Source organism: Gekko japonicus, unplaced genomic scaffold (assembly GCF_001447785.1).
Source record: "Gekko japonicus isolate JY-2015 unplaced genomic scaffold, Gekko_japonicus_V1.1 scaffold1251, whole genome shotgun sequence".
Taxonomy (NCBI): domain Eukaryota; kingdom Metazoa; phylum Chordata; class Lepidosauria; order Squamata; family Gekkonidae; genus Gekko; species Gekko japonicus.
The window spans coordinates 50,381-68,750 of NW_015168084.1; the positions used below are offsets into that span (position 1 = coordinate 50,381).

An 18,370-nucleotide genomic window follows, 5' to 3' on the forward strand; every position below is an offset into this window, starting at 1 on the left:
GTGTGGTTGCTTTAACATGTTAACATGTTTAAGCGCTCTGTAATAAACTATTGAGCTTGGACATGATAAATGCAGGTATTAATGAGTAAATTCAGGTATTAGTTGTTCGTGTTATCAGCGAAGGTGTTGGTAACTGGAGCCTGAATATAGGCGCTTTCTGCTTTTATCCCAAGATTTATTTGTGGACCTCCCGAAAGTTAATAGAATTCAACACGGTGAGGCATTTTCACTCAAGGGGACTGGTTTCAGCCATAAATCAAGGCCGGGATGTATTGGCAAAGCTATTTGGGGAGCTGGCAGGGCTCTTTCCTGGTGGCTCCACCCACCATTAGTAATCTTTCCAATTCTTGAATATCGTTCTCGCCTAAAGCATGTTAGATTCGCATCAGTATGTCTTTTCCTCTGGAATCAAGGTATGTTTACTAATCCGGAATTGTAGTCTCGATCAGACAAGAGATTAACAGCGGCATCATAGTGGCTACAAATTGGAAATTATGCTGTCTGCCATTGGGAGATCAAATTTCAGTGAAAGATGCGTCAAACGAGAGAGTATTCGTTTACTTCATTTATACGCTCCGTTCCCCCCCCCCAAGCAGCTTATGTTGTTCTCCTCCATTTTATCCTCACAGCAACCCCCCCCCCCCATGAGGTAATTTAAGCTGCGAGTGTAGCACTTGTCCAAGGTCACCCAGTGATCTTCCATGGCAGAGAGGGGATTCCAACCCGAGTCTCCCAGATCCTCGACCAACACTCTGACCACTACACCACATTGTCTTCTGTTCCTATACTGTGTCCTAAACCACTGTGACATTGGATTGTGGTCATCCTCCATTAACGATCTGCTTCTCTGGCACTGTGCTAACAGACTTCTGTGCACACTGCAGTTTTTCTGATTAAAATTCAGAACACACAACCCGAGCAAATAAGCCAATGTTGACAAACTTTTTCTTTCCACAGAAACTGAAACAGAAGAATCAACAGCTGAAGCAAATTATGGATCAATTACGGAATCTCATTTGGGACATCAATGCCATGTTGGCAATGAGGAACTAAAATATTTTTTTCCCTTCATTATGACAGCTGATTTTTTATCTTTTTGGGGGAAATAAGTGTTTTCCAAGAATTCTCCCCCCCCCCGACCTTATTTCATACATTATAAAAGTTTTTTAAAAAATGTATATTTATACCCATGCACACTTCAATTGTGTAAAATGAATAGTGTTGGATGCCGTATTTGTAAACCATTTGTTATAAACTGATTAAAAAGATGTTGATGACTTTGGGCTTCTAAATTCATTCAGTATGGAAATTGCTTTGTTTCAAACCAGGACAGCTTTAAGAAACCCAGAAACCTTGGTATAGAAAGAGACCATTGGTTGGCTCTAGTGTTCCCAAGCAGAAGGATACTTTCCCTCATCAGAGGGGAGGGCAGTATCACAGATTCTTGCTTTCCATTGCAGAGATCCATATTGCACACCACGCTGTTCCGGGGGAGGGGGGCTTGTGACCCCCCCCTGCCACTTTTCAGTGAGCACTGGAGGATGCAGAGGAAGGCAGAGGCAAGAAAGATTCACTCTATGAGAAGACGCCCTGCTCACAATCCTTTGGATCCATCCCTTTATCCTTTGTTTTCGGCTTGAGCTGAAAATTTTCATCCTTGTCCTTTAGGAAATGTTATACAATGAAGCCAAAGCATCTGCTGATCTGAAATACATTGAATGAAATGATCCAAGACTCAGGAACAAGAGGAAACTACCCAAATGCACCGCAGAAGATGAACTCTGTTTTCAAAGATGGCCTGTTTTTTTAGTTTTGTAACACTTTCTCCAAAAGTACTGTTTCCACTGACTTTCTGAAAGTAACTAATACCATCCCGGTGGCTATATTAGCCCACTGAAACAAAGACTTCAATTCTCCTTACAGGCTAACAGATTTACTGTAGTATAAACTTTCTTGCATCTGACAAAGTAGTCCATGAAAGCTAATGCCACGATAAATTTGTCTGTCTTATAAGTAAACGTGTCTGTAGCATTTGAATATAGTGATCTTTTCCCAAGACTCTTTGTTATTCCTGAAAGTGCTTTCTGGAAAAGGCTCTTGGAAAAAGAGGCCCAAGGTTCAGAACACCATTTACAAGACAGGGAAAGCTGGTTTCCCACACCAGTTCTGAATTCCCTGTTTGCTTCCACGTTGGGGATACATCACAGTGGACATAACCACTGAAGCTGTCCGTAACATGAATTTCAATTACTTGGGTTGGTTCATGTGAGATTTGGTTGGATTCTCCTCCCACCTCATCTTCTGCAAGGGTTAGAAGTAGCCAGGATTACATATATATGGCGGGGGTCCCCAAAATTTGGTGCCCATAGATACCATGACGCCCACCAATACCTTTCCTGGCACCCAGCAAGTGTTTTTAGAAAGTGGGAGGAGCCATGTTCTGACTGGCTGTTGAGGATTTGATTGGCTGTGCAGATTTGTGTAAACGTTGCTTTGGCAACAGCTGCCAAGCACAGTGTGAGGATCTTCACTGTGTGTCTGAAGGTTAGCTACAGTAGACATTTTGTGGCTGGCTCCACCTCCATTCCCGCAGGCTGAAAAGGGGTTAGGGACCTATGCTGGAACTTCTGGATATTTATTAGGTGCGCTCTCTTGGCGTGGAGGGTAGGATTAGATTTCTAGCTAGAAACTAATAGCCCTACAGCTGTGACTGGTAACCTTAAGCTTTTGGCTTTCCATTTGGATATAGAACCCTGTGGTCTGCGCACCAAACCATCTGGGTTTGTTGTTAGTGTGCATTCTCTTCTCCTTCCAAGCATCTCTGCACCTTACCAGCTTCTGATGTATTATCTATATATGATCTGAGCAAAGATGCTGGGCGTGTTTGAATATAGATGATCCTGCCTTGGATTTAGGTTAAATAATCTTCAAGTTCCTTCTGCTCCTATGAACTCTCTGGAATAGATTTTGTTGTCTTTATTGCGTTTTTAGCACGCCCTTCATCCGAGTAGCACAAGGCAACTTACAATGGGGCTAGTTATATTTTCACAGCAATCCCATGAGGAAATTAACACTGAGAGGGAGTGATTTGCCAAGGCCAGCCAGTGAACTTCGTGGCTGAATGGGGATTTGAATCTTAGCCTCCCCAGCAACTACACCTACTGGCTTTGTGCTTTTGATGCATTAAGTAATGGGGTGTGTGACGATCTCCCGGAAGTCTCCCATAGCTACCGTGGGTCAAAAAATCTTGGGTATTGGCTTTAAGCTCAAAACTGTTCACACCATTCTTCAGAAGGCATGAATTTGTTTTTTTAATGTCATTTCCACAAAGCAGCAGGGGAAAGGTGTTGGATCTTTGTTACATAGCCCAGATGTACACAGGTGCATAAGCCTCAGAGAAAGTTCATTATTTACAGTTTTCAAGAATCAACTTTACTAATAACTGCAAGTCCAGTGATTTGAGTCCCAGTTCTTTTTAAGCATGTCTGTACTATATGACACCCTGACCCAGATGATGTAGGCTAGCCTGATCTCATCAGATCTCAGAAGCTAAGCACGGTTGGCCCTGGCTAGGATTTAGATGGGAGACGGCCAAGGAAACTGCTATATCTGAAGAAGTGAGCAGTGACTCACGAAAGCTTATACCCTGCCACATGTTTTGTTAGTCTTTAAGGTACTACTGGACTCTTGCTCTTTTCTAAGCAAACTCAGGGTTGCTGCGTAGAGGAGGCGGGCAATGGCAAACCACCTTTGAACATCTCTTGCCTATGAGGTCACCATAAGTTGGTGTGACTTGATGGCGCTCTGCCTCACCATCGCACCACCATACTGTATGGCTCATGTAGTTCCATCAAAAGAGGGCAGAGAAGGACAGAGCACATTGTAGGCTTGCTCGAAAGCTAGTCGAATCTGCCTCTAGGGGGTGGTGTTCATCTCCGTTTCCAAGTCGAAGAGCCAACGCTGTCCAAAGACATCTCCGTGGTCATGTGGCCAGCATGACTAAACGCCAAGGTGTACGGAATGCTGTTATCTTCCCACTGAAGCGGTACCTACTTATCTACTAGCAATTTCTTGCTTTCAAACTGTTAGGTTGGCAGGAGCTGGGGCCAGAGACGGGAGCTCACTCCATCATGCGGCACTCGGGTCTCGAGCTGCTGAACTACCAACCTTCTAGCCTGCAGTTCAGCGTCTTAACCAGTTGAGCCATGGCAGCTCCTCCCTCTCTATGGCATTACACCCTACTGAAGTCCCTCCCCTTCCCAAACCCCACCCTCCTCAGGCTCCAACCCCAAAATCTCCAGGTATTTCCCAACTCAGCTGGGGACCCTAATATTTACATGAGTCTACATAAAGCAACCCTTGGATTTGTGTTGGGGCAGGGCCAGCCTAAGTAATTAAATAATTACGGAATTGAGATCTCTCTCTCTCTCTCTCTCTCTCTCTCTCTCTCTCTCTCTCTCTCTCTCTCTCTCTCTCTTTCCCCCCGCCCCCCTCTTTGCAACTGGGGAAAACTAGCAGCCGAGGCCTTTCTTGAGGCGTTATAAATAGGCAATGTGTTGGAAGATATTTTTTTCCCTCCCTCCTCTATTTGCAACAAGAGTAAGTACGTACAAATCAAGCTGTCTGGATTGTATGCCTCGCGGTGCTATGGAAATTCGTAAACAACCCATGGACGGCTAATTTTATGCAATTCCAGGCGATGAAGGAAGTGATGAAATAGCAACGGAAAATTGATGGCGCTTCACAAATTGTCATTAGATAACTTACAGCTCGATCCTGTTCATATTTGCTCAGGAGTAAGTCTCGGTGCCTTCAGTGGGATACACTCTTAAGTGTGTAGAAGGTTGTGCAATTATGTCTTTAGTTTAAGCCCCACCCAAAGGTTGCAAGGAAGGAACCACGTAGGGCATAACTCCAGACCTTTAATAAAACAGCAGCTCCGCTGCCGTCAACGGCAATTTGGGGGATTTATAGCAACGTAACTGGGAGCAGAGTTTGATTTCATTTGTTTATTCATAAGGCACAGATCTTTTCAGACCAAAGGGAAACAGCCAGTAAATATCCACAAAGTCATTTAAGTTTTAAATACTGACTAGATATGTTTGCACAAAGGCCTTGAATAGATAGGCTCCAAACAAACCCTTCCATGGACTGAAGGCAGTTGACAGGCAGGGGATGACTTCTGCTGATTTATTCACTGCAGCCTCTCTCACTGTCTGTGAGCCCCCCCCCCCCCCCTCTGCTAATTTGGAGGGCTCGGGGCACTGGTGAAGGCAGGAACGACCTGTTCTCGGAGCAGAGTAGAGCTTGTGGTTCATTGGGTCCAGCCCAGTGTTTGCCCATCTCGTACGGTATGTGCCTAAATACCGAGGTTGCCCTAATCCTTGCCCTGGCTATACTTCGATGGGCTTGTGACTTTCCTGCACTGAATTCTAGACGTGGCCCAAGTCGGTGTACTGTTAATTAGTATGGTTTGCCAAAGGCATCCTAAGTCATGTTACAATTAAGAAAGATTCTGTTGTAGGTTTGCGGTCTCATTAGTATGAAGGGTTTGGCCTAAAGGGAATGGAATTGTAGCCTTTGACAAAAAAAGAAAAGAATCCACTTCAGTGACTGTGGAAGTTTCTTCAATACGTGCCACTTGTTCGAAGAGGGCCTCTTAACGGTTCTATTGAGCAGCCGTTCCCAACCTTTTAGGTATTCCGACCCGTAAGACCACATTTATTGGGTATGGCGACCTATCCAGTGCTGCCCCAGGGATTTTGGCACACTATGCAAACTATGACCCTGGCATCCATCCGGCATTCCATTTTCTACAGTGCCTAAACAGATGTTTTATTTAAAGAAACCAACAAACATTGCATGAAGGGTGCAGCTGCACCCACTATGGACCCCAAACAAGTGGCATCCCAACATACAGAAGTTACGTTCCAGCCTTTGACCACCTTCTCCTTCATTACGCCCTCTAACACGCGCCCCCCCAACTTTCCAAGATTCTAAGAAATGCACTCTAGTAACCGTCAGGACCAGTGTTCCCTCTAAGCTGAGAGAGTAAGCTAGCTCACAGTTTTTTAGCCTCCAGCTCAAACATTTTTGTCTTAGCTCAGGAAGGATGGCTCCAGAGCAAACTAATTTATGCAGTGAGGCTCACTCACAACTTTAATGCCACTAGCTCACAAAGTAGAATTTTTGCTCATGAGACTCCACAGCTTAGAGGGAACATTGGGGACCCATTTTACTTGATCAACATGTATGTGCAGTGAGGAAAAAATACCAGCTAATGTATAACACAGAAGGTACTGTTTCCAGGGTCAGACCTTGGTTTCCAAAATACAGAAGAGAGCAATGGAAAGGGCAGTGATGGCCACTAGGGAGGGCTGGCCCACAGCCCAGTTTCAGAGGGTTGGGAAGCACTGCTATAGAACACTGGTCCCCAGCTGTTTTGGTACATGATCCACAGATCCAGATTCACTGGAGTTAGTTCCCCCTTCCCCAAGGAACTAGGGTTCTAAACCATGGTTTAATTTAGGCTTGGAATCCCACCAGGCAGGTTGAGAGCCAGTTTGGTGTAGTGGTTAAGTGCGTGAACTCTAATCTGGGAGAGCCGGGTTTGATTCCCCATGGCAGTCTTTAAGCAGCGGCTGGACAGACACTTGTGGGCTCTTTTTTGTAGCTGGAACTCCTTTGCATATTAGGCGACACACCCCTAATGTAACCAATCCTCCAAAAGTTTACAGAGCTCTCCTTACAGGGGCTACTGTAAGCTCTTGGAGGATTGGCTACATTAGGGGTGTGTCGCCTAATATGCAAAGGAGTTCCTGCTGCAAAAAGAGCCCTTCTGTCAGAGCTGTTCTTGAAAGAGCAGTTCTCTCAGAGCTCTCTCAGCCCCGCCTACCTCACAGGGTGTCTGTTGTGGGGAGGGGAAGGGGAAGGAGTTTGAAAGCCGCTTTGAGACTCCGAGTGAAGGATGGGGTATAAATCCAATCTCTTCTTCTTCAATTTGTGGGTGGGAAATAATGACAGTTAAGATCGGCAACTGGAACCCATATGTCACAGCTAAGCAAATCTGGTTTTAAGCCAGGATTCTACAGTTATGTTGGGTGTGAGAGAGGAGCACAAGCACAAGATGGACATTCTGCATTGGTACACAATCTTGGCTTAAGTAGAAGAAGAGGTTGGATTTATACCCCGCCCTTCACTACCCGAAGGAGTCTCAGAGCAGCTTACAATCACCTTTCCCTTCTCCTCCCACAACAGACACCCTCTGAGGTAGGTGGAGCTGAAAGAGCTCTTTGGAGAACCGCCCGTGAGAGAACAGCTCTGAAAAAACTTGTAACTGACCGAAGGTCACACCAGTAGCTGCATGTGGAGGAGTGGGGAATCAAACCCGGTTCTCCCAGGTTAGAGTCCACGCTCATAACCATGACACCAGACTGGCTCTCTGTTAGCATCTAAATAAAGTGAGAGAAACACCAAGAGAGTGAAAGCCCTATGATGCTTCAGCCATTTCCCTGCTCTCCGTCTACTTCTGGGTATTTCAAGCTTGTTTCTTCTCTTTCAGCTGTCCCTGTAATTGGGCTCTGTGTGTGTGACCTTCTCCCAGCTTTGATGGGTCACACAAACTGGGATCCTAAACCTGAATCAAACTTAGAATCCTGGTTTGTTGGCGGGAGGACGACTAACTCTGGTTAACCCCAGGCATTTCCATTTAGGTATTGTGTGTAACTACAGTTTATTTTAAATCAGGATTCCTTCGTTGCATTTGCGGTGGGGGGAGAAGACAGGATCCTGGCCAAGTTTATGCACCATATTGGTGCTTAACGTGATTCTGAACGAGGCCTCATGTTTTCTGTTGGGGTCTGGTGTGGGCCAGCAGATCTAGTGCTCTCTAGGAGGGGCTGTGGCTCAGTGGCATAGCATCTGGTTGGCATGCAAAAGATCCCAGGTTCAATCTCCCAAGTTGCATATCTCTCAGATACTAGGCTATGTCAAAGGCCTCTACTTGAGACCCTTGGAGAGCTGCTGCCACTCTTAATACTCAGTGCTGACTTTGATGGAAAAGGGTTGGAACACTTTCCCTATGAGGAAAGGTTAAGGCGCTTAGGGCTCTTTAGCTTGGAGAAAAGACGACTGAGGGGTGACATGATTGAGGTTTACAAGATGGGAAAGAACAGGTAGAGAAAGAGGTACTTTTCTCCCTTTCTCACAATACAAGAACTCGTGGGCACTCCATGAAATTGCTGAGCGGTCGGGTTAGAACGGATAAAAGGAAGTACTTCTTCACCCAAAGAGTGATTAACACATGGAATTCATTGCCAGAGGAAGTGGTGGTGGCTACAAGCATGGATGGCTTCAAAAGGGAATTAGATAAGCATATGGAGCAGAGGTCCATCAGTGGCTATTAGCCACAAGGTATAGGTAGGGACTCTGGGACAAGTGATGCTCTGTCTTCTTGGTGCTTGGGGGGTTCAACAGTGGGAGGGCTTCTAATGTCCTGGCCCCACTGCTGGACCTCCTGATGGCACTGGTATTTCTGGCCACTGTGTGACACAGAGTGTTGGACTGGATGGGCCTTTGGCCTGATCCAACATTGGCATCTCTTATGTTCTTATGGACTAGTGGTCTGATTCAGTGTAAGGCAGCTTCGTCTGCTTATGCGATTGCCCTTTTCCCTTCCACATGGCCTGTGCGTATATATTTGTAAACAGAACTGTTACAGACTTGACATAAGACTCCAGCACCTCTCATCCGAAGGAAAGCAAAGTCTCTCAGCCCTGCCCTTGGAAGTGGGTAGCACACAACTGTGCAGTTTTTAAGCTTACCATTGAAAATTTTTCATTGCCTACTCCTATCGAGTTCAGGTTTTTTCCTTGGGCCTGTTGCTGCTCATGAAGTTGGACTTAGACGACCTCTGTGGCATTGGGGGTGGGAGCAGAACGGCTCGCAGCAGATCTCACCCGGCCTCTGATGCAGAAAGGAGTCAAACAGCTGGGCTCTGCCAAGGCAACGGTTTTCCACACTGCATTCTCGTGCGATTTCAGCATTAAAAGCACTGTAGAAAAAAGACAGAAAACCCAGATACCCTGGGCGACGTCTAACCATCTTGGCACCCATCTCTTCTTTTGATTCCGCCCTCCTCTGGGTTGTTTGCAATAATCCGCTAGTCTGCAGTTACGGTGGAGTGAAGAGGGCTGGTGTGCAATGCTCCCTCTAAGCTATGGAGTCCTGTGAGCAAGAATTCTACTTTGTGAGCTACTGCCATTAAAGTTGTGAGCGAGCGATTTAGCTACTGCATAAATTAGTTTGCCCTGGAGCCCTCCTTCCTGAGCTAAGACAGAAATGTGTGAGCCGGAGGCTAAAAAACTATGAGCTAGCTCACACTAACACAGCTTAGAGGGAATACTGCCGGTGTGTTACAGTAGGTGGAGTTCTCCGCTTGTACCAAGGAAGTGTAAATCCTATGCAGAGTGACTCCAGGAAAACGTAATTGAAATCAAGACAGTGTGGGACAGTGGTTAGAGCAGGGGTCCTCAGTGTGGTGTCCGTGGGCACCATGATACCCGCCAACAGGGCTATTTTGGGGCAGGAACGCACAGGAACGGAGTTCCGGCTGGCTCCTGAGTTGGCCACGCCCAGCAGGGACTCATTAGCATAATAGGCCACACCCAACATCAGAAACTCATTAGGATTGGCTACATTAGGGGTGTGTGGCCTAACATGCAAAGGAGTTCCTGCTACAAAAAAAGGCCCATGTCCGTGGGCACCGTGATACCCGCCAACACCTTTTCTGGTGCCCACCAAATGTTTTTAGGAAGTACTAGGGAGGGCCAGGCTTTTGCCCAGCAAGGCTTCTGATCGACTACTGGAGACCTGATTGGCCATGCCAATTTTTTAAACTGTTGCTTTGGTGGCAGCTGCCACCACAGCACACGGATCTGCACTGTGTGACTGAAGTCAAGCTGCAGCGGTCTTTTTTGTGGCTGGCTCTGCCTCCTGCAGCAGCCATTTTGTCGCTGCACCCACCATGCTGTGTCAGAATTCCCAGTGTGCCCACAGGCTCAAAAAGGTTGGGGGGGGCCTGGGTTAGAGGGTCGGAGTGGGATCTGGGAGACCCCAAGGGTTCAGATTCCCACTTTGCTGTGGAAGCTCACTGGGTGACCTTGGGCCAATCACTCTCTCTCAGCCTACACCAGTTTGGTATAGTGGTTAAGTGTGCAGACTCTATCCTGGAGAAATCGGGTTTGATTCCCCAGTCCTTCACTCGCAGCTGCTGGATGACCTTGGGCAAGCCATAGTTCTGTCAGAGGTGTTCTTGAAAAAGAGCAGTTTCTGTCAGAGCTCTCTCAGCCCCACCTACCTCACAGGGTGTCTGTTGTGGGGAGGGGAAGGGAAAGGAGATTGTAAGCCACTCTGAGACTCCGAGTGAAGGGCGGGGTATAAATCCAGTCTCCTCCTCCTCCTCTTCTTTATTTTTATATTTATATTTATACTTTCAACTTGCTATACCGCCCTAACCCCGGAGGGTCTCTGGGCGGTTTACATATATAGTGGTTCTAATAACCCTTAATCCCTGACTTGGGCCACATGATAGGGGTGGGGCAGCCTACCAGCACCCAGGTGGAGAACCTTGTTATTGCTCTGGTGTGGCTTTCTTCCAGGCGATCTCTTGGCATTTTTGCAGGACAACTGTTGTCAGCGAGACTGCGCAGGCGCACGACTCCCGCCAACAACCTAGCTCACAGGGTTGTTGTGGATTAGGGGATAGGGTTGCCAACCTCCAGGCGGAGCACAGAGATCCCGCAGAATTGCAACTGATCTCCAGACAGCAGAGATCAGTTCCCCTGGAGAAAAGGGCTGCTTTGGAGGGTGGACTGTAGGGTTGCCAAATCTTCTTCCCCCTGTGGCGGGGGTCAGTCTCCACCCCTCAAATCTCTAGGAATTTCCCAACTCAGAGTTGATAACCTTAATGGGGAGAATTATATTGTAAGCCACTTTACATCTCCATTGATTGGGGTGTAAGTTGTTTAGACTGGAGTAACTGCAAGGACTGCGCTATCAGACTTCAGGCTTCATTCAGGCTCTCGTAGTAGTGGGGAAGCCATTTTGAGTCATATCTTACGACCCCTTTAAGATGCTTCCCCATGGGATGTGGCATGGGATGGGGTTGTGGCTCAGTGGGAGAGCCTTTGCCTTGCACGCTGAAGGTCCCAGGTTCTATCCCCAGCATCTGAAGTTGAAAGGACCAGGTAGTAGGTATTGTGAAAGATTTCTGCCTATGGCTCTGGAGACCTGCTGCCAGGTCTGAGTAGACAATACTGATCTTGGTGGACCAAAGGATCTGATTCAGTATGGCAGTTTTACATGTATTCAAGAAGGGATCTCTTTCACGGGGAGGGCCCATGGCAGGTGTCCCTCACACCCAGGATTTTCTTACAGAGTAATTAAACTGTGGAATTCACCGCTGGTGGAGGTAGTGATGGCCACAAACATTAGATGGCCTTATGAGGGAATTCAACAGATTGGCATAGAACAGGTCCATTAATGCCTATTAGCCACAGTGACTGACCATCCATATACAGAAGCAGCAAACCTCTGAGCACCAGTTCTAAGGTTCAAGGGAAGGCTTTGGTGTCTGCACCCTGTTTGTTGGCCCTCCAGGGTAATTGGTTGGCCACTGTGTGATACAGGATGCTGGATGAGATGGTTCACTGGTCTGATTCAGTAGAGCTGCTCTTACAATCTCCACCTTCTAGAAGTGCTTCTCCACATTCTATTCTGGCTTCAGCTGGAATTACTACTATTTGCCCTTTCAAGATTACATCTGTTAGAAGTTAATGTTGTTGGCTCGGAAGACAGGGAAGAAATCTAAATTCAAAGTAATTAACAGCCTTTCCAGAGAGTTCCATAATGCACATCATTGTCATGTCACATCTGCAGAGCCGTCGCGAGGTAGAAATTAACTTTGGTGATGGTCACTAGGACGCTGTCAATGTCGCGCAGTTTTAATTTTTAAAATCTCAAATGGAATTTCCCATTTGACTCTGGCGCTATTAATTTCACTGTCATCACAACAAAGCTATCCATCTCAATGTGTCTCAAATTCATTTCTTCTATAGAGCCAGCCTTTAGCACTTAGCGCATGTAGATTTTGAAATTACTTTCTTTTGGGGACTAAATAATGGTAAGGTACATGCGTGGCAGACAGTAATTTCCATGAGCATCAGGGTGGCTTGTTGTACAATAGCCTGCTGTCACTTTGTGTTTTATATCACACAAAATCTCTGTATTATTAATTTAACAATGTCCTGGGCGATTTTTAACGATTAAAAAATAAACACAATTCTACCACACACACAAAATGAGAGGAGTGTGCATCTTTAGATGGCCTTGTAACCAAGGTACCTTACAAAATCTGAAACATTCAGTTGGGTGCTGAAGACCCATTCCGCTATCAGTTGTTGTGCATCTTTCTGGTATGAGGAATCTTCTGTTGATACCTGCTGTAGCCTCAACTGGGTCCTTACACTAGATGAAAGCACTAGAGTTAGCAGAACAGGTCTGTAGGACAATAGTAAGACCTCCCCAAGCTAGGGTTGCCAGACCCCATGGTAGAGGCAGGGTCCTCCACTGCCAGGCCAATCAGCTGGCCGATGGGGGAAACTTAGAAAAAGAGTGATGTGGCCCGGAAGTGACAATCATCATGTCGGCAACATCGGGGCAACACTCTGGTATTTGGGCAAAAGTTCTTTGGTAGAAGCCAAATTTACCGTAGAGTTTTTGCCCAAATACCAGTGTGTTGCCCCTACGTCGCTGCATGACGTCACTTCCAGGTCATGTTGGAAGTGATGTAGACATGTTGTTGTAACATTGGCTGGGCCTCCCCCTCGCTCCCAGTGTGTCCCCCTCCATTCCCTGCCAGTTGGCAGGAGGGACCCGGTAACCCTACCCCAAGCCAAAAAGCAATTATAGAATTTATTACCAGTTATTCTAATAAATAATGAAAACGATATCAGGCGAATGATAGGAGGGAGGGGGAAGGAACCCATCAGCCAAAAAGGAACCCACAGCAAAAGCAATCAATTAAAAAGAGTTAAGCATGAGAATTAATACAGCCAGGTAAAAATGCTGGTTATTACCAAATGCCTAGGGAAATAAACATTTCCTCCCCTGGTATCTCAAACACAAAAGGATGGATAGTGTGACAGACAGGAGGCTGCCCTGCCCCTGAGGTAAAGCAGCCATTGGGAATGCTGCTCCAGCATCCAGTATCCTTCCAGAGTGGGGCTGAAGGCTGCCAGAGGGAAAATGCAGAGGGGAGAGGGGAATGGCCCCATCAGTTGTCTGAGTTCTCTGTGTAGCTCTGCCTGGTAGTGTGGCAGAGTGGTTTAACTCTACCTCTGGGAGAGGATAGAGTTGTGGGCCCTGTCTCCCTTGATAAGCAGCCCTGATAAATACAAGCTTTAAATAGAATTCATCACATAACCTGTACGTCAATAAATTTTCTTTGTTGTTTTATTAAACTTTCTGCTTCACAGTACTCATCAGGCTCGAAACAAAATGTACCTCATGGCAGCAACCCAAAGTCTTTATACTTGCTACCCTAAGAACTTATTGTAACTAAGGTGGAAGGCTTATATCTTAAACCCAACCTGGTTCTCCAGGTTCATCAGAGAGGCAGTGTGGATCCCCTTGGTTTCAAGAAAGGGCCTGTTAAAGGGAGTGCCATAGACTGTTGTTGTTGTTTTTTCAAGTCATACCTGACTTTTGGCTACCCTGTGGGGTTTTCAAGGCAAAAGACATTCAGAGGTGGTTTGCCATTGCCTGCCTCCATGCCACAGCCTTTCCATGGTAGTTTCCCATCCAAATACTAGCCAGGGCCAACCCTGCTTAGCTTCCAAGATCTGACAAGATCAAGCTAGCCTGGGCTATCCATGTCATGGCATTCCATAGACAGAATTGTTAGGCACATAGAGGGACAAAGTCTGCTGAGGGAAAATCAGCATGGCTTCTGCAAAGGGAAGTCTTGCCTCACCAATCTTTTGGAGTTCTTTGAGAAAGTGAAGAAGCATGTAGACAATGGTACTCCATAGACATAATATAACTGGACTTCCAAAAGGCCTTTGACAGGGTACCTCACCAAAGACTCCTGAGTAAATTTAGCAGTCATGGGATGACAGAATGGGTTCTCTTACGGATTAAAAATTGGTTAAATGACAGGAAGCAAAATGTAGGAATCAATGGACAGTTCTCACAATGGAGGGAAGTAAGCAGTGGTGTCCCACAAGGATCAGTTTGGGGGCTGATACTATTTAATGCATTTATTTATTTGATTAATTAATTAAAAAATAAAAATTATTCATAAATGACCTGGAACTAGTGGTGAGTAGTGTAGTGGTCAGGTTTGCAGATGACACAAAATTATTCAGGATGGCGAAAACCAAAGCTGTGAAGAGCTCCAAGAGGACCTCCACAAACTGGGTGAGTAGACAACAGTGTGGCAGATGTTCAGTATTGGTAAGCGTAAAGTGATGCACACTGGGACAAAAAATCCCATCTTTAAGTATAGGCTAATAGAGTCTTAACTTGCTGAGACTGAGAGGGGAAAAGATCTTGGGGTCATAGTATATAACTGAATGAAAGTGTCAACCCAGTGTGCTGCAGTGACTCCCCAAAAAAGGCAAACTCTATGTTAGGGATTATTAGGAAAGGGACTGAGAATAAAATGGCCACTATTGTAATGCCCCTGTACAGATCTATGGTATGGCTTCATTTGGAATACTGTGTACAGTTCTGGTAATTGTATCTCAAAAAGGACATTGCAGAGCTGGAAGAAGTACAGAGGAGGGCAACCAAGATTATTAAGGGGTTGGAGCACCTTCCTTAAGAGGAAAGGCTGAAGAGTCTGGGGGTGATTTCCCACAAGCGCTGCTCCACGCTCACTCTTCTCTTTGGCCTTATGGTATGTGTCAATTTCACACAAGCTGCTGCGAGACCGCATTTTGCCCCGCAGCTTTGTGCGATTTTCCCCGCGTCTACTCAATCCTGTTTTTTGAGGACTGAGTAGACGCGGGGAAAATTGCACGAAGCTGTGGGGCAAAATGCGGCCGTGCAGCAGCTTGTGTGAAATTGACACGTGCCATCGGGGCAAAAGGGAGGAGTGAGCGCGAGCAGCGCTTGTGGGAAATCACCCTGGGACTTTTCAATTTGGAAAAGAGACAACTAAGGGCAGACATGATAGAGGTCTATAAAATTATGCCTGGGGTGGAGAGAGTTGACAAAGAGAACTTTTTCTCCCTCTCCCAAAATACTAGAACTCGAAGGCATCCAATAAAGTTGATGGGCAGTAGGTTCAGGATGGACAAAAGGAAATACTACTTTACACAGAGTGATTCAGATGTGGAATTCACTGCCAGAGGGTGTAGTGATGGCCACAGGAATAAACAGCTTGAAAAGGAGATTAGATAGATTCATGGAGGATAAGTCTATCAACGGCTACTGGCCATGGTGGCTGAGGGGAACCTCCACATTCGGAGGCACTAAGCCTCTGAATCACAGAGCCAGGAGGTAACACCGGGGAAGGCCTCAGCCTCTATGCCCTATTGCTGACCTTGAGAGACGCATACATACATTTATTTATATCCCCCTTTTCACCCCAGTTGGGACTCAAAGCAGCTTAGAACACCATTTACCCTTCCTCCGTTTATCTCACAATAACAACCTGTGAGGTAGGCCAGGCTGAGAGGATGCAATGGCCCCAAGGTCAACCAGTGAATTGCCATTCTAGAAGTGGACAATTGAGCCCAGGTCTCCCAGGATCCTAGTCTGACACCCTATCCGCAACACCACACTGGCAGTCAATCAGTGGTCTCACTCGGTAGAAGGCAGCTTCATGTTTTCAGTGAAGAAGAAGAAGAAGAAGAAGAAGAGATTGGATTTATACCCCACCCTTCACTCCTGAAGGAGTCTGAGAGCGGCTTACAATTCCTCCCCCTTCCCCTCCCCACAACAGACACCCTGTGAGGTAGGTGGGGCTGAGAGAGCTCCTTCTACAACTGCTCTTTCAGGAACAGCTGTACCAGAGCTTGTGACTGACCCAAGGTCACACCAGCAGCTGCATGTGGAGGAGTCGGGAATCAAACCCGGTTCTCCCAGATTAGAGTCCGCGCTCCTAACCACTACACCGAACTGGCTCTTCCCCTTCTCCCGCTGTGAGTGTTTTCTTCAACTGCCCTCCAGCAGAACACCAGAGTAAAGACCCTTGTTCTGGTACATCTAAAGGAGTTAGTTATTTCCTGAGGGTAAGTTCATTTGTGCCAAAATCTCTGTGCAGGGGAGCAGGCAAGACCGATTTGCCCTGGGTCCCCCTTGTGATTCCTGGCAATCCTGTCCATGTCACTCAAGAGCTGGTATCAATGCTCTTTCCAGTAGCCACGCATGGTGTTTCCATGTGTTTTACACCTGAGACGTTCTGAGCCATGCCCTGAACATGAGGAATGAAAGTATATAGAAAGTTCTGCCAGAGTAAAGAAAAAACTTATTCAGTCGAGAAGTTGTACAGGCCCTTTAGTTCTCCTCAGACGTGGGGCCAGCAGGAGTTCCATCTAGCTTCTCTCAGCTGGACACTCCTACTTGTGGCTTTCAGAAGCCATGCTACGTTGAAATAATACAAGCCCATGTTTCACAAAGGCCAAAAAAATTACATTGAAAAGGGTGCTGGGCGGCCACAGAGTTGAGGCACGTACGTACCAAATGGAGGAACAGGGTAGCAGAAAGTGCCTTCATTCGCCAAGAAACCAAATAAGCTCTTTGGCTTAAAAAGAGTGAGCAAAGTGTTTGAAAGGCACAATGTGCTTTTTATGTGGGGACGTGCTGCAGCTGTATCTGAACTTTGGTCCCTGTTATTGTATATCCAAGAATATGAGTCAAGACCTTGTTTGTTAGGTTCCTGGCTAACATGTGTTTGCAAGTTGTCATTTTGCATAGCTCTGGATCACATTCAAGACCTGATACGATCTCTCCTGCCTTTGTGAAAGCTTCCAGCTCGGGTGTTAGAGAATCACCAGACCTTGCCATTGACTTTGTGGCATCGAGGTCTAAGTCTGGCGGCAAAAGCGGATGAAGTGTCCACCGCTAATTGAGACACTGGAGCCTGGAGTCACAGGGGTGACGTCGTCAGAGTGCTGGCCCTGAAATGTGATTCTAATGATGTCCTGCAGTGTTTTGGCAACAGAGAATTGGGATCCTGCCTTCTGGGGAAAGCCTCTCTAAAATGGATACAGCTTTCTAAACAATCTCAAGCGCTCTTGCACATTTTTCACACACATGCGAGTTATAGGGGAAAGTGGGCTATCAATTTCAAACATAATAAACTCATGCAGATCTCTTTCCCGAGATAGTCTCTCTCACACACACAAATAGTGCATAACATGTTCACAGCACCATATTCCTGCCCTTTGGGCTTTTATCGTGCTGTTTTTGTTTTGGACCGCTATGTGCATAGATCCCCTGACTTGGTTAGTTTAGGCTAGTCCGATCTCATCTGATTTCAGAACCTAAGCAGGATTGGCCCTGGTTTGTACCTGGAAGGGAGACCACCAAGGAATTCCGGGGTTCTGATGCAGATGCAGGCAATAGCAAACCACCTCTGAACATCTCTTGCCTTGAAAACCCCTTGGGGTTGCCAACATTCTGCCTCTTCTTCCATAATAATTTCCCCGCATCTGCATTGTTGGGTATTTTTTTCTAAGCAGTTTCTCTCATATTCCCGTTTTGGTATCCTTCAAGATACTTGATTTTTGGCACATATCCCATCAGTTTTCTTTCTTGTTAAAAGGGAATGATAGATTTATTACCAGGAGGATTGAATTGCTTGTTGTGGCAGCAGCTAAAATGAAATGCCAACTTGTTGAGACTAATGTAAACGTGATGATTAACAATTCCTTGGCTGGAGACAGTGAGCGGAAAATGGTTGGCATTGGGTCCCATAGTGTGTGCACACATTTCTTTTGTTATATCTTTGGACAAAGTGGTCTTGAAGGTTTTTGAGACAAAACAAAAACCTGCAAAACCTATTTTGCCGGAAAGAAAATTAAGATATCATGACCAGAAAATCCTTTCTCAAACTAACTGCCTCTCTTTGTAGGAAAACAATGTTATTGGCCTGTCTATAGGCTTTGCAAAATAATTAACAAAGCAGAATTAATTATGTATTTCCTCCCCGCCCCCGTGTATAGCTTTCCCTATTACTACTTTCAACTAACAAATAGTGTTTTGACTGACTGAGGGTTGCTATATTGACATTGCTCTGGCCTGGATAGCCCAGGCTAGCCCAATCTCATCAGATCTCAGAAGCTAAGCGGGGTCAGCCCTA

At 46.2% G+C, this 18,370-nt stretch overlaps 1 protein-coding gene across 1 annotated transcript in view; it reads left to right on the forward strand.

Moving 5' to 3' along the window:
- MED30 (mediator complex subunit 30) overlaps window positions 1-1,223 on the forward strand; it is a 29,872-nt gene extending 28,649 nt beyond the window's left edge. Inside the window, exon 5 of the mRNA XM_015414704.1 lies at window positions 958-1,223. Coding sequence (XP_015270190.1) covers window positions 958-1,053 — 96 coding nt within the window. The 3' untranslated portion in view covers window positions 1,054-1,223. The remainder of the gene's footprint in view (window positions 1-957) is intronic.
- Window positions 1,224-18,370: the final 17,147 nt, after the last annotated feature.